The sequence below is a fragment of the Mobula birostris genome, chromosome 7, assembly GCF_030028105.1.
Source record: "Mobula birostris isolate sMobBir1 chromosome 7, sMobBir1.hap1, whole genome shotgun sequence".
Classification (NCBI taxonomy): Eukaryota; Metazoa; Chordata; class Chondrichthyes; order Myliobatiformes; family Myliobatidae; genus Mobula; species Mobula birostris.
Window position 1 is genome coordinate 35,805,366 of NC_092376.1, and position 15,236 is coordinate 35,820,601.

Below are 15,236 nucleotides of genomic sequence, written 5' to 3' on the forward strand. Positions count from 1 at the left end.
TGAGAAAGATAAATATGGACTGAAAGTAGGTTTTATTTTTATGTTAATCAGGTATTACTCTTTATTTACAAATTTCAGTTTTTCACTAAAGGGAAGAATTAATGAGAAATTGCAGAATAATCCAAGAATGTTCTGTAAAATACATAAAATATCTTTGTAGCGGTGCAACCTGAAGGTTATGTCATTGCCTAATCTGATTTTGTAATTTCATGTCAAACTGTGCAACCTAATCAGTTTTATTAGATATGGCTGACTGCCTGTCCAGACCTCTAATACAGTTACACTTAGTGTATCAATCTCATTTCTACCTTAATGGTATTAACTACAAATATCTATTTAAAAATAAACTTTCATAATTTTATCACAAAAGAGTTTTTGTAATGCTTCTATGTATTGAAATTTAGGACTACTTTAACAATGTTTAAAAAAAATCAAAGGCTTAAAATTGATATTGTGGATGTTGAGAATACTGCTAAACTACTAGCTTGTATTTCCCTTAAAGTTCAATGTAAGCTCTAAGGATTTCACGTACCAAGCAGGCATGTCCGTAAATACTAAACACCGAAATAGTTACAAAAAGGATTGAGTGACAAGTTACTGTGAATGTCAAATTATTGAAAAATGAATTTCTTCTCCATGAAGATGAAAATAATTAATATAAATGTCATGTTATTGAACTTAATTTATAATGGATTACTTCAATTGTTTGATCCTGTATGATGCCATTGCAAAACAATTAAAACCAAAACAGGAAAGAACAACTTTTGTAATAACCACTCAAAAGAACAATGTTATAGATTAAATATTTGTAACAAAATTATGAGCAGTTTCATACATTTTATATACTGTACTTTGATAATATTTATAATCTGCAACACAATAAATTGTTTCTATAGTAGTAATAATATTTGGTCATACATTAATTCTTAGATTTAACAATAAAATGTGATATTTGTTATTTTTGTCTAATAAGTACATCTGCACAGAATATTCAAATTGTCCATTCCAAATAATCAAAAGGTCATCGACATATGATTAAAACAAGTGGTAAAATTAATAACAAACTAGTAACAAGTTAAGAGGTAAAATTGGTAGGGCTAACAAAACAAATTATGATTTAGAGACTTTTATGGATTATTCAGCATATCTGAATAAGACATTTCCAAATACACATCAAGTTCCAGAAGAAATTAGCTGAGTGCATTGAGTTAGAGAAGTTGGACTGAATGGTCTGCTTCCTTTACTGATTCAGATAATTTAAAATAAAATAAAAGATGCAAAAGAAGATACTTACAATTCTGACAAGCCAAGCTAATGTGGAAGTAGCTGTGGAATAATGGGTATTGTAATGATATGGTGGAACTTGATCATCCTCCCATGTCTCATAGCGTTCAGCATAGAAGACAGCACGCTTTGGGTTCAAAGATCCAATAGGCTGTCAAAGGAAAAAAAACAGTCAAGAAATAGATAATGTTAGCTTTAAATATTATCTGGAAAAATAATATGCAGATTCTCTTAAATTGTCTATTCTTCAATTATAGAAATAGATGCCAACAGTATTTTTTTTTCAAATCACTGCAGCAGATTGGTAGTGTAGCAGTTAGCATAATGCTTTACAGCTTTAGTGATCTGGGTTCAATTCCACCATTGTCTGAAAGGAGTTTGTACATTACCCTTGTGAGTGCATGGGTTACCTCCAGTGCTCTACTTTCCTCCCACAGTCCAGAGGTTTGAAGACTAGGAACTTGTGGGCTTCCCCCCTGCACATCCTTGGACCATGCTGGCCATTGATGCAAATGATGCATTTCACTGTATGTTTGATGCATATGTGACAAAAAAGCTCATTTTTAAGATCTTCATATATTTAAAGCATAGAATACTATAATTTCTACAGTCTTGATTAAAAAGCTACAGAACCTAGGGCTCTATACCTCCCTGTGCAACTGGATCCTTGACTTCCTAACTGGAAGACTACAGCCTGTGCAATTGGAAATAACATCTCCACCTCACTGGACTTTAACAATGGAACTTTACAGGGACGCAAGCTTAGCCCACTGCTCTACTCTCTCTACATCCATGACTGTGTGGCTAGGTATTGCTCAAATGCCATCTATAAACTTGCTGATGATACAACCATTGTTGGCAGAATTTCAGCTGGTGATGAAAGGGTGTACAGAGTTACCTGAGTGGTGTCGCCGCAACAACCTTCCACTCAACATCATAAGGACCAAAGAGCTGATTATGGACCTTAGGAAGGGTGAGATGAGGGAACACAAACCAATCCTCACAGAGGGATCAGAAGTGGAGAGAGTTCCCAGGCATCAATATCTCTGAGGACCTAACCTGGACACAACATATTGCTGCACCTACAAAGAAGGAAAGACAGAGGCTGTATTTCAATCGGAGTAGGAGGAGATTTGGTTTGTCAACTAAAACACTGGAAAACTTCTGCAGATATACCGCAGAGATCACTCTGACTGGCTGCATCACCGTCTGGAATTGGTGGGGGGGGGGAGGGGTGGCTACTGCAGAAAATCAAAATAAGTTACAGAAACCTGTAAAATTAGTCAGTTCCTTCATAGATACTGCCCTCCATAATATCCAAGACATCTTCAGTGAGCGGTGACTTAGGGAGGTGGTGTCCTTCACTAAGGATCCCCACTACCCAGGACATGCCCTCTTCGTACTGTTGCCGTTGGGAAGGAGATACAGAAGCCTGAAGGCACACATGCAGCATTTAGAAACAGCTTTTCCCCCCTCTGCCAACCAATTTCTATCTCAGTACTTTTTTGTTATGCTTTTTTGTATTACTTATTTTAACTTAATAAACATATATATATATATACTTAATGTAACCTTTTTTCTATATTTATCATGCATTTCATTGTGCTGCTGCTGTAAAGTTAACAAATTTCATGGCATATGCCAGTGATATTAAATCTGATTCTGATCATCTTTATTACTGCAAATCCATTAAGGATTCATTTTAGCCAAACTTCAAGCATAGTTTTGCAAGGTTATTGTTTCTTAATTGAAGAGATAAATAATGGCAGCATCTACATTGTGAAATGTTTTTTCTGTGATGGGGCTCAGTACCGACAAAGGCATTGAGAACAAACTAACATCTTCTTTGAATGTGCTGGAATGCAAGTTATCAAATTTGATTCAACATCAATTGTTTCATGGTATGTATATACTATTCATTGCATTTTCTCGAAAGCCACAAAAGTTCCAGAATGTTGTACAGCATATACTATTTCGCCCACTACGTCATAGAGTAGTAATCCATAAAAGTTTATTTTAACCACAAAGCTTGTAGAGAAAACTGTGTTCAAATATATAGAAAAAGATAGATTAATAATTAAACAATAATAGCTTTCTGCAAGACACAGCCCTGAAAAATTCAGCTTTCCATACTTTTTTAAAACAAATAAATTTGAAATTTTGCCTCAACAATTCGTATTTGACATATTCAGCATGCCGCTTTATCTGTATGGCCTGGGTTATATCCAGTGCTTGACAACTAAATCCTGCAATGTAGAATTGTTAAACATGTCTGTGTTTTTCAGTGATGTCTCACGAATGAGAAACAACCCATCAAATACTGTGGATTTTAAGATAAAAATATCCTAAAGAAAGAAATATAAGGTGCTACATGACATACAGCAGTGTTGAATGGTTTCGTTCAAATTATATCTTAAATATATTTAAGAACTCCAATGTAATGATTCACTAAATAAAATTAAAATGCTTTATCCTTCCACAAATTATTTGATAAATGTAAGATTTCTGTAGCATGCTCTTCTAAAATGCACTTAAATCTACTTCTTTATTTGATGCAACAATACATTATTTTCAATGACATTTCATCCTGTTTAATGTTTTTCATTTTTGCTGAATTGATTTTTGTAGGACCTAGTATTATATTTAAATAATACAAATGCAAAGTCCATTAAGTAAACAAGCTACCTTTAGTTATACTTTCAACCACAAACTAAATAAGTATATTTACATATTGAGGATATGTAGATTTAAAAGAAAACAAGAAATGGATCTTTTATCAACAATCTTCCCAGCACACTGGGGTTTGATACATTTCCCTAAATACTATTCAATTTGAAAATAACTCAAAGGAATTCGATTTTATTCTGTCTTGGAATGTGGTTCCATTGACAATATTAGCATTTAATATTGATTGCTAGTTTCTGTGAAAGATGATGCTGTGGTTTTTGAAACTGCATTTTATTCAGCTAAATGTGGAACTGTGGTAATTGGACATTAATGATTAAGATGTAAGCGTAGAATGAAAGGTGATCTCATTGACATACAGGTTGTGAAAGAGCTTGTTAGGGTACATGCTGAAAGGTTGTTCCCTTGGCTGGAGAGCCTACAGTTAGGGAGTATCCTTACAAGATAAGGGTTCTGATATTTAAGTGTCTCTAAGCTGTATCTTCACTTACTGGGCTGTAAATCTATGGAAATCTTTACCCCAAAATGCTCCAACATTGGCATATTCAAACTGACAGACTTTGGAATTTGTGAGAATCAAGAGATGCAGTATGTGAATTAAACAGAGAAGTGGAGTTGAGATAGTTCAACATTGTCAATGAGAGAGGTCTTGTGGTTAAATCTCATTCCTGTTTCTCATGTTCATCTTAATGGCCAATTTAAGCATTAAGTAGAATAACAATGGACTAGTCCACTAGACTAACTGAATCTTTTGGCTCCCAGCAGAGCAATCCCTTCAGTCACATTTCCACTCTTAGTTCCTGTAACCTAGTCTCTTGTACAGTTAAGCCTATGACATTGACATGGCATTCAAGTCACATATACAACAAACCTAGTGAGGACAACTGATTGCCTATCCTATAGAACTGGTTGAGCCATCCCAAAAAAGACAGAATATCTTCAAGATTAATAATTTTCTTTATTGATAGTTAATAACTGAAAGGAAGGATGTAAACGCTTTATAGACAGTGCAAAGGAGATTTACCAGGATGTTGCCTGGATTAGAGAACAAGTCTTAGGAGGATAGGTTGAGTGAGCTAGGACTTTTCTCATTGGAGCAAAGAAGATTAACTGGATATTTGACAGAACTGCATAAGATTATAAGAGGCATTGATAGCATGAACAGCAGCACCCTATCCCAGGGCAGCAATGGATAACCATTTAGAGTGAGTGGAGAAACGTTTAGGGGCGATGTCAGAGGTAGTTCTTTTTACACAAGGATTGGTAGGTGCTTGGAATGCATTGGCAGGGGTGATGGTGGAGCTGATACAACAAGGATATTTAAGATTCTTTTAGATAGACACATGGACTGGAAAAATGGAGAGTTATAGACTGATCACGGAGGGGGTTATATGGAGTTGGCACAACATCATGAGTTGAAGGGCCCATACTGTTCTAGAAATCCTCAAACTGAGATTCTGTAGATTATTAGTTCATATTTCCTATCTAATTCCTAGATCCATAAAATACAAATAATATTTTATGACGATAAATGCTGTTACACTGAAAAAAACTCTTGTAAATGTTTGATCTAAGATTATAGTGTTTCCTGGTATGTATATGATCAGACCAAGAAGTTAATTATGCCGTTAATCCTTTGAGTGCTTCAGTGGTAATTATACCGGAAATGAATATCAACTCTACAATTTCCATATATGTCAACAGCAAATTTCTAATATTGAATGACCAAGAATTTAAAAAATACACCAGTTCAAATTGCCTAGAAATTTCACAATAAGCAAATATGCAAATCTGTCACTGATGTGAGAAATGGTCTTAACATTAACCATGAAAATAACCCAAAACAGGTAATTTACAATGACAGAAAATTATAAATAAAAAGATAGAATTATAGAACTATAGAAATATTATATAGAAAGGAAGCTTCTCAGCTCCTTACTTCCATACCAGACAAAAAAAAAGCTACTTAGGCTAATATTGCTTTCCAGTTCTTCAGATTTACAAGTAATAACAATAGCTCAAGTCCTCAATAAAAAATCCTTTAAATGTAAATGTAGTGATTTCCAGTAACTCATCAACTCTTCTTTGATATTTCCATCAACGAACCAACATCTTGCATCAGTTGATGATTTCTCTGCTAAAAGAAATAGGTCTCTTCTGTTCACCCTGCCAAGACCTGCTCTAGATACATATACATCAGTTAAATTACCTTTCCTCTTGTAACAACATACTAAGCCTAGCCAGTCTTTCCTTATAACTAAAATTCCCTAGAATTTTGTGAATCTCGCAGGCATCCTTTCCTGAGCAATAATATCATTTTTTCGAGTTTTGGTAATTAGAACTGAACATATTATTTCAGCTGAGAAATGACTAGTTTCTTGCACAGTTCAAGCATGACATTGTCCACTTGGCAGCCAAAGTAAATATCCTATACCTCTTCTCAAGCATCGTACCTTCCTGTCCTGCAGCATTCAGTAGACTCCCAGATTTCCTTCGTTCCTCTGCACTTTTTACTATTTATCATTTAATGGGTACTCCCTCCCCAAACATAATGTCTGACCTTTCTATAAACTGAATTCCATTTGCCACCAAATTAGTCCATCAACGTCTTTCTGCAATTGACAACTTCCTCCCTCGCTATGAAGTACATTGCAAAATTTGGTATCATCTAACAAATTCCATACCACATCCCCTATATTTTTCCCAAACCACAGATAAAAACCAGGAAAAAAAGTGTAATACTGAACATCATGGAAGACCAAGATATTCAGCCATCAGTCACTAAAATTTCTATCCATTTTCACCTACTGAGCCAATGTAAATTCAACTTGTCATTTTACCTTGGATCTCTTGGGATTTTACATCCCTGCTCAGTCTGTAGATTTCAAGCTAAGATTTTATCAAAAACCTTCCTAAGAAACAGAAATGGAGGTAACTACTGCTTTTGATAAAATTTGAAAACCAGTAATAAAATATATTTTCAAAGCTATAAGGACGTCCAGTCATAAGGGTTAAATGATTTAACACAGGTGTACAAAATTGCCAGAGTTAGCACTTTTAAGACAGTAATTAGCTTTGTCTTTGCTATCATTTTTGGATTTATTAGTCTTTACCACAGAGACCTTTTGCATGCAGTGCAGTCCCTGTGATTAAAAAAAAGGCAGTCCTTATAATTTAAATTAAATAACGTGCAGTGACTATCTGCTGAGAGCTTGTCCTAAATATAGAACAGATTTAATTTCTTGGAACTTTATGAAAGAATTTTTTCTTCAAGGAGCCTAACTGGCTGTAATTTGTCAGTTATGTAATATGTCCTTGCGCTCTTTGTAACTAAAGATGATTTGAAACTACATGTTTGAGTCAGCAAATGACTGTGGGTTAATTTATAGGTGAATGATTACGCTAGCATCCGGGTTTAGTGACATTCTGCCAGGAGAATATTCATCCTGAGGGTTTTGGTTGACTTTTCTTTCTTGACTTTTTTTTAAAAATCAGGTCATGGTTGATTGAAGACATTGTGCAAATTGTCCTGTGAAGTGCTACAGTGCAGGCATTTCCTCTAGGAACATTCAAGGCAACCAAAATATAAAAGGCAGCAATAGACAAAGGCTAAACAAAACTTGCTTTATATTATTTATATTGCAGGTAAAAATTTGATAGCTAATGAAAAGCTAGATGGGGCAAATAAGTTGTTGGAACTTAAAACATTTATGATGGTAATTTTAGCCCTGGCTAAAGAAATGGTTGGCAATGGTGAGGCAATTGTGGTTGAGAAAGAGGCCAGGGCCTACTGGAGGACTGTTTGGTAGGAGAGGGAACTTTTAATGGTAGTGATCAGGGAAGCCATGAAAATATCTAAATAGAAGAGATATACATTTTCCAAATTTGTCTTCCCTAAACAAGGAGCCACAATGAATGACAATACTTCTTCTCCATGATAACAGCACAAGCAGCTGCATTATATGCTGAATATTAAATCCACTCTCAGCACATCAACCATTTCTTGCCGTGCTTCTCCAACAGACATTTATCTTCTTCTTCAGAGTTTATCTTCTGATTTGCTGGCTCATTGTCTGAGCCAGAAACATTTTGAAATGTTGCATTAGCATATTTACTTGCTACTTGGGATCCTAATGACCAACTTGACTTTTAGCATATTTGAAGTCAACATTTGACTGGACATAGACTTGGAGGTAGGGGACAGTGCATGACATCCAGCAAAATTGTTTTTACTCAGAAAACATTGTGACCACTGCAAAACTATAGCTTAATGGTGTTAAGACAGTGTTGTTTGTTACCTTTGTGATGTTTGTAAAGGTTCCATAAACATTGTATACTTCAGTTATGACGTTTCCAGAACAGAACTGTTAAGATTGCCCTCTGCAATGCTACATTTTATCAGTTTAAACATGCAGTATTCGAATGATCTAAAAAACAAGATCTTGCAGCTGCTGGTGCTCAGCCTTGTAGATGTGACCTAGGCAGATAGCTTCTGAGTCCTTAGTCCCTGAGACTCCATCTTCCTCCCATCCTGCCTTCCCTAGACACTCCAATCCCTCCCCTCCTCTGACACCACCAACTCTCCTACTCCCTCTCATCCCAGCTCTAATCACTGCCATGTCCTTGCCATTCCCTCTAACCTTCCCCTCTCTGAGGCAGAGTGGTCTGTCCTGAGCAAGGGCATTTTCATTGTCCTCTTTTGCTGACCTCAGTGAGATACGGATCCAGCATAATGCCAAGCTCTTCTTCTGTTGTCTTTGTTTCTCAGCTTACTTCTTTGGCAAGAATTTATCACCCTGCACTGGTAACTCCTTTTCCCACCTCCAACCCTCCAGTTCTTCTTGGACTCTCTGCTCTGGTTTTCTGGCTGCTCTGTGTCTTCTCATCTCTAATTGTCAGCGAGACATCAAATGGCTTGACTTCAGCAATCCTCTCTCCTCCTTGAACCTTATCTCCTCTGTACACACTGTCCTCCACTCTCTTTGCACCAATCCCAACCTTATCATTAAGTCTGAAGACAGAGGAGGTGCAGTTGTAGTGTAGCGAACTGACCTCTACCTTGCTGAGACCAGGTGTCAGCTTGCAGACACCTCCTCATACTTACCCTTTGAAAAGAACCCCACTCCAGACCATCAGGATATTGTCTCCCACATCAGCACTAATCTCATCGACTCTGGAGATCTCCCATCCACTGCCACCAAACTCATGATTTGCTTAGCCCGCACTGTCATTTCTATCCCCTACCCAAGATCCACAAAACTGACTGTCTGGATAGGCCCATTGGCCTCTGCCTGCTCCTGCCTTACTGAACTCATGTCCGCATAACTCGACTCTATTCTATCTCTCTTGGTTCAGTCCCTTCCTGCCTATACCCACGACACTTCTCATGCTCTCGATCTCCTCAACGATTTCAATTCCCTGGCCCTGACCACTGCATTTTCACTACAGATGTTCAGTCCCCATCAAGAAGGCCTTAGAGCTCTCTGCTTCATTCTCGACAAAAGACCCAACCAATTTCCTCCACCATCACACTCCTTCTAGCAGAACTGGTCATCACCCTCAACGATGTTTTCTTTGGCTCCATCTGCTTTCTCCAAACTCAAGGGTAGCCATAGGTAACAGCACAGGGCCCAGCTATGCCTGCTTTTCATTGTCTATGTGGAACAGTTCATGCTCCCCAAATCTTTCTGTGCTATACTGACGACCGCATGGGTGCTGTTTCATGAACCCATACTAAGCTCGTCAATTTCATCAACTTTGCCTCCAACTTCCACCTTGCCCTTAAATTCACTTGGCCCATTTCTGACCCCTTTCTTGACCTCTCTGTCTCCATCTCTGGAGAAAAACTAAACACCAACATCTTTTATAAACTTACTGATTTCCACAGCTATCTTGACTATACTTCTTCCCACCCTGTCAGCTGTAATAATGCTATTCCCTTTTCTCAGCTCCTTCATCTCCGCTGGATCCGTTCCTAGGATGAGGTTTTCCTTTCCAGGACATGTCCTCCTTCTTCAAAGAACAGGGTTTTCCTTTCTCCAGCATTGATGCTGCCCTCATCCCAATTTCCTCCATTTCCCCTGCATCCGTGCTTACCCCATCTTCCCACCACATTAACAGAGGTAGAGGTCTTCTTGTCCTCACCTACCACCCCATGAGCATCCAATACATCATACTCTGTGCCTTCTGCCATCTTCATCAGGAACCTAACACCAAACCCATCTTAATCTCCCCCAAACTCTCCACTTTCCACAGGCAACACTTCCTCTATGATTCCCTTGTTTATTCATCCCTCCTTACTAATCTCCCTACTGGCACATATCCCTGCAGTGACAGAAATGCTGCAACTATGCATTCACCTCCTCCCTTACCTCCACTCAGGGCCTCAAACAGTTCTTCCAGGTGTGGCAACACTTCACCTGCGAATCTGTTGGGGTCGTCTATTGTATCTGGTGCTCCTGATGCAGCCTCTTCTATACTAGTGAAACTTGACGTAAATTGGGGGACTGCTTTGTCGAGCACCTCTTTTCCATCTGCCAAAAGTGGAATGTCCTGGTGGCCAACCATTTTAATTCCTATCCCAGTTCCCCTTCTGAGGTGCGGTCCCTGGCCTCCTCTTCTAATACAATGAGGCCACTCACAGGGTGGAGGAGCAATAACTCATATTCCATCTAGGTAGCCTCCAAATTGATAGAATAAACATTGATTTCCCCTTCAGGCAAATTCTTATCTTCCTTTTTCTTTTACCCTCCCCCTTCCCTCCTTCTATTCTCCACTCTGGCCTCTTACCTCTTCTCCTCACCTGCCTATCACCTCTCTCTGGTGCCACTCCTTCTTCCCTTTCTCCCATGGTCCAATCTCATATCAGATTCCTTCTTCTCTAGCCCTTTACCTTTTCTACCCACCTGGCTTCACCTATCACCTTGTCCTCCTTCCCCTCCCACCATCTTTTTATTCTGGCATCTTCCTCATCCCTTTCCAGTCCTGAAGAAGGGCCTTGACCCAAAACGTCAATTGTTTATTCATTTCCATAGATGTTGCCTGATCCGCTGAGGCCCTCCAGCATTTTTTATGTGTTGTTCTGAGCGCCGGGCTGTTAAAAAAGGGATCATCATCATGTGCAATGTCATATTTTTTATTGGCAAATTCTGCAGAAGTGGTTTGCCAATGTCTTCTTCTGGGCGGTGTCTTTAGAAGATGGGTGACCCTAACCATTGTCAATACTCTTCAGAGGTTCACACACAAAATGCTGGAGGAATTCAGCAGGCCAAGCAGCATCTATGGAAAAAAAGTACTGTCGATGTTTCGTGCCCAAACCTTTCTCTTGTTTACAACTGGACTCTTCAGAGATTGTTGGCCTTGTGTCAGTGGTTGCATATCCAGGACTTAGGCAATGCACCAGCTGTTTATACGACCATCCACAGCTTGATTCTATGGCTTGATGTGACCCTGATTGAGGTGGGTGGGTGGGGGGAGCTAACAAGGTGCTACACCTTGCCCAAGGGTGACTTGCAGGCTAGCAGAGGGAAGGAGTGCCTTACACCCAGCACCCATAAAAAAGGAATATAGTTATTATTCTGTGAATAAGTACAAATACCAGTTTCCAGACTTATGGGATAAGATCACTGAATTTTAGGTGTGGCATACTATTGATGTCGATTGTGATGGTTTTATGCTGATGCCAGGAAATGGGTGCAATATTGCTCAACTCTCTATTTTCAAATGCAGAATATTATTTTTTGTCTCTCCAGAGATGTGTGAGGGAATTTCTGAGACCCTTTTCTATATAAGGAGTAGATGAAACCAAAGCAATCGTCTTTTCCCAGTATAAGCAAGGTAAACATTTCAGAATAATAATTTGAATGAAAGACAGCGACATACAATTATACATGTATATTAAATTAATCTCAATGACTTGCAAGCAACACACATCAAAGTTGCTGGTGAACGCAGCAGGCCAGGCAGCATCCCTAGGAAGTCCTGACGAAGGGTCTCGGCCTGAAACGTCGACTGTACCTCTTCCTAGAGATGCTGCCTGGCCTGCTGCGTCCACCAGCAACTTTGATATGTGTTGCTTGAATTTCCAGCATCTGCAGAATTCCTGTTGTCAATGACTTGCAATGTGGGTTCCAGGTCAAGTCTAATTAACATGGAAACTACCCAAAGAACTGTATTCAGGCTTGCTAAAACTATATGACTTTGCAACTTTAGGTTTATAATATGTGTGAAAATTAAGTAAAATTTATCTTCCAGTTCCTCATATAGGAAACAAAATTATTACATAGTTGTTTTTGATTAGTCATAGCCATACTTTATTGATCCCGGGGGAAATTGGTTGAAAAATGTGCTAATTTATACTGAACTGAGGGAGAGAGAGAAGCATGTTTTAGAGAGAAAGAACATCAAACTGTATGCTGTCTGAATTACTTTTACATTAACTTAAAACATGGACTTTGGAGGAGCCTAATGATATCACCAAAAGATTTCTATGGCCCAAATATCATGGATGGTAATCATTTTCAGTTTCAAAACATGTGAAGATACTGAACAGGTATGCACTCCTTTTGCACCAGAAAAGCACTATCTGCTGTACCAGTAGAGCCAGAAAAAGAATCACAAGGTTCTTTTGCAAATGTGGAAAGCTAATGGTTGTTTGAAATTCACTTTGCTTAATTACTCTGCCTTGAAAGCAGCTGGGCAAATTGTTCTTTAAATCACAATGTTTAAAACGTGCAGAAATAGACTAAACAATGCAGAAATAGACAAAAGTTTTCTATTACTGTGGGATCAAATGTTATTAAATTATCTACATGAAAGTCAAATAGCACAGAACTGCTACTTCCCATGTTTCTGTGTTACACAGCTTCAATTTTGCAGACTATATAGAGTAGGGCCTAAAACATAATACAAGACTACAATTGTACATCAAATTAAAACCACTTAATGTATACAATTAGCAAACAACCTCGAACTGGGATAATAATACTACTTAGATCACCACATGTTGCTTTAAAAGGCAGCATTAAATTGATAAAAGCTTGAAGAGTTAAACAACATTCAGAAACAGTTTGATGACAGAGCATTTTTGTTTAGTAATACAGTTGATGTTTAGTGCAGAATTTTCAGCACAAGCACACATACAGTATTTGGTGAGACTTGTGTGATTTACCCAATGAAATTGTGTAGTCCTCTGTGCACTGCATGTGTTCACTCGAAGAAGTAATACATTGCACAGTGCTGATTTGGTGGCAGCACATTGAAATAGCCAGGTACTAAGCAAGTTAATCCACGGTGTGAATCATACTCTTTATACCAGGAAAACTGGAACCCTTTTCCCATATGGATCTCACCACCACCTGTGTTATTCAAAGGAATCCTTTGCATGTTTGCTGGGAATGGAATAGATTTGTAGCAAGTGTATAACCCCTATCACATAGAAGTAAGTGTTGACAAGGATTCAGTATCCCTGCTATGCTAGGAAGAATAAGCCCAAGATCTGTATGCATTCTTATGCAAGGTACCAGTTGCATTCCCCAGAATTATTAACAATTCATGAAAGCTTTCTTGTGATGCTACAAATGGCCCAAGCATCTTGTGGTCTTTATCTGCCTCTTCAAACTCCTCAGATGGTGCAGAGCTTGTGTAAGATGACCCTTTGTTGAGGTGGCACCTGTGTTATCCTTAACTCCAGTCTCTCATTCCCAACAATGGCCAAATATAGATTCCTTTTCCAATTCCCATCGGCAAGTACGCAGTGTTCTATAATCTGTGCAGGAATGCCAACGTGTCACTTCCTTTACTCTCTTACAACTAGGGTCTGGCCATGTGGAAGTTATTGGCCCTCTGCAAGAATGAAAGGGCAATTTGGTGGTAAGTCAGGGGTGGGAGAAGGAGGAGGAGTAAAAGTGACATATTAATAACCCATTTCAGCTGAAGAAAAAATTCAGAAGAAATTGTGAGATGTGGAAGAAGTGGATGGTAAATATTAACATGGAAGGCACAGTAGCATAGTAGTTAGCACAATGCTTTACAACACAAGCAGTCTGGGTTCAATTCCTGCCGCTACCTGTAAGGAGTTTCTATGTTTCCCTCTGACCACATGGATTTCCTCCGGTTGCTCTGGTTTCCTCCCACAGTCCAAAGATGTACCAGACAGTAGGTTGATTGGTCACTGTAAGTTGTCTGGCGATTAGGCTAGGATTAAATTGGGGGATTGCAGGGTGGCATGGATAGAAGGGCTAGAAAGGCCTATTCCCTGTTGTGTCTCAATAAATAAATATAAACAATGATCTTGTTAGTTGTAAATATTAACATAAATAATGATCCCTGAATATTGCAGTCCATGGACTCTGTGAAAGCCACTCCCATGATGATCAATATTTCTCTGTTAGTGTGCTGGGAAAAGGATTAAGTATTTTTTGCCATCAATCTCTTGCTATTCATGGAAAGTACGTGACACCTTGTTCTGTAAGTGAGCGGGGAGTGTGTTAATAAGTGAACTTCAACCTGCCTTGTCAAATGTCTTCTGTGATTTAATAGTTGGAAGTATATATGAGCTCTTAGTTCTGTCGTAGAGCAATACAAAGGAATGTTAGAAGTTAGAAACGATGTATATTGTGAATGCTGGGGTACATAGGACAGAGCACTGAGTCTAGTGGTGCAGATATTGAAACTTGAAATTTCAGGTTATGAAACTTTTCCCAGCAACACATTTAGGTTCTGTTCACTTCTTGCTAGGTACTTCTTGCCAAGGACATTCATGGACTGCTGATGGGCATGGTAGACTACTCTTCTAGTTGTTGACTAATGTGTCCAAAATTGTGTCAGGAAATCTTTCTCTATGCTCTGAAAAAGTTTCCAGTAACTTCAAAACCTTCCTTATGACTTCTTGTAACAGTTCCAGACGAGAGGAGCTCCCCTTTAGAATTGCAGAGATTGTTTTAATCAGTACTAACTCAGCTGTGTAACAAACTTCTCAAATTAACTCTTATTGTAATGTGCAATGTACTTAACAGCAAACTTGATATTATTTGATATTACTTATTATTGTGTATGAAGACTATAATAACGAGTTGGAGCACAAATTTTAGATGTAATGTGTACTGATACAACTGACACAGGTGCCTTCATGCAATTTTTTCCCACTACCACCCAATTTTGCCCTGTATTTTGCTCTTATGGTCTATACCCCTTGATTGAATTACAATCTTCTAACTCACTCCCCAAGATGCATTAGTCTACATTTAAACTGTGTTCAAACACACACA

The 15,236-nt window shown here is 38.3% G+C and overlaps 1 protein-coding gene across 9 annotated transcripts in view; it reads right to left on the reverse strand.

The window, feature by feature from the left end:
- The window catches only part of nbeaa (neurobeachin a), a 908,137-nt gene that overhangs the window by 115,477 nt on the left and 777,424 nt on the right, over positions 1-15,236 (reverse strand). For all 9 annotated transcript variants that reach the window (XM_072262897.1, XM_072262901.1, XM_072262905.1 and 6 more), the window contains one exon: positions 1,295-1,435. In XM_072262897.1, the coding sequence (XP_072118998.1) occupies positions 1,295-1,435 (141 nt within the window). The remainder of the gene's footprint in view (positions 1-1,294; positions 1,436-15,236) is intronic.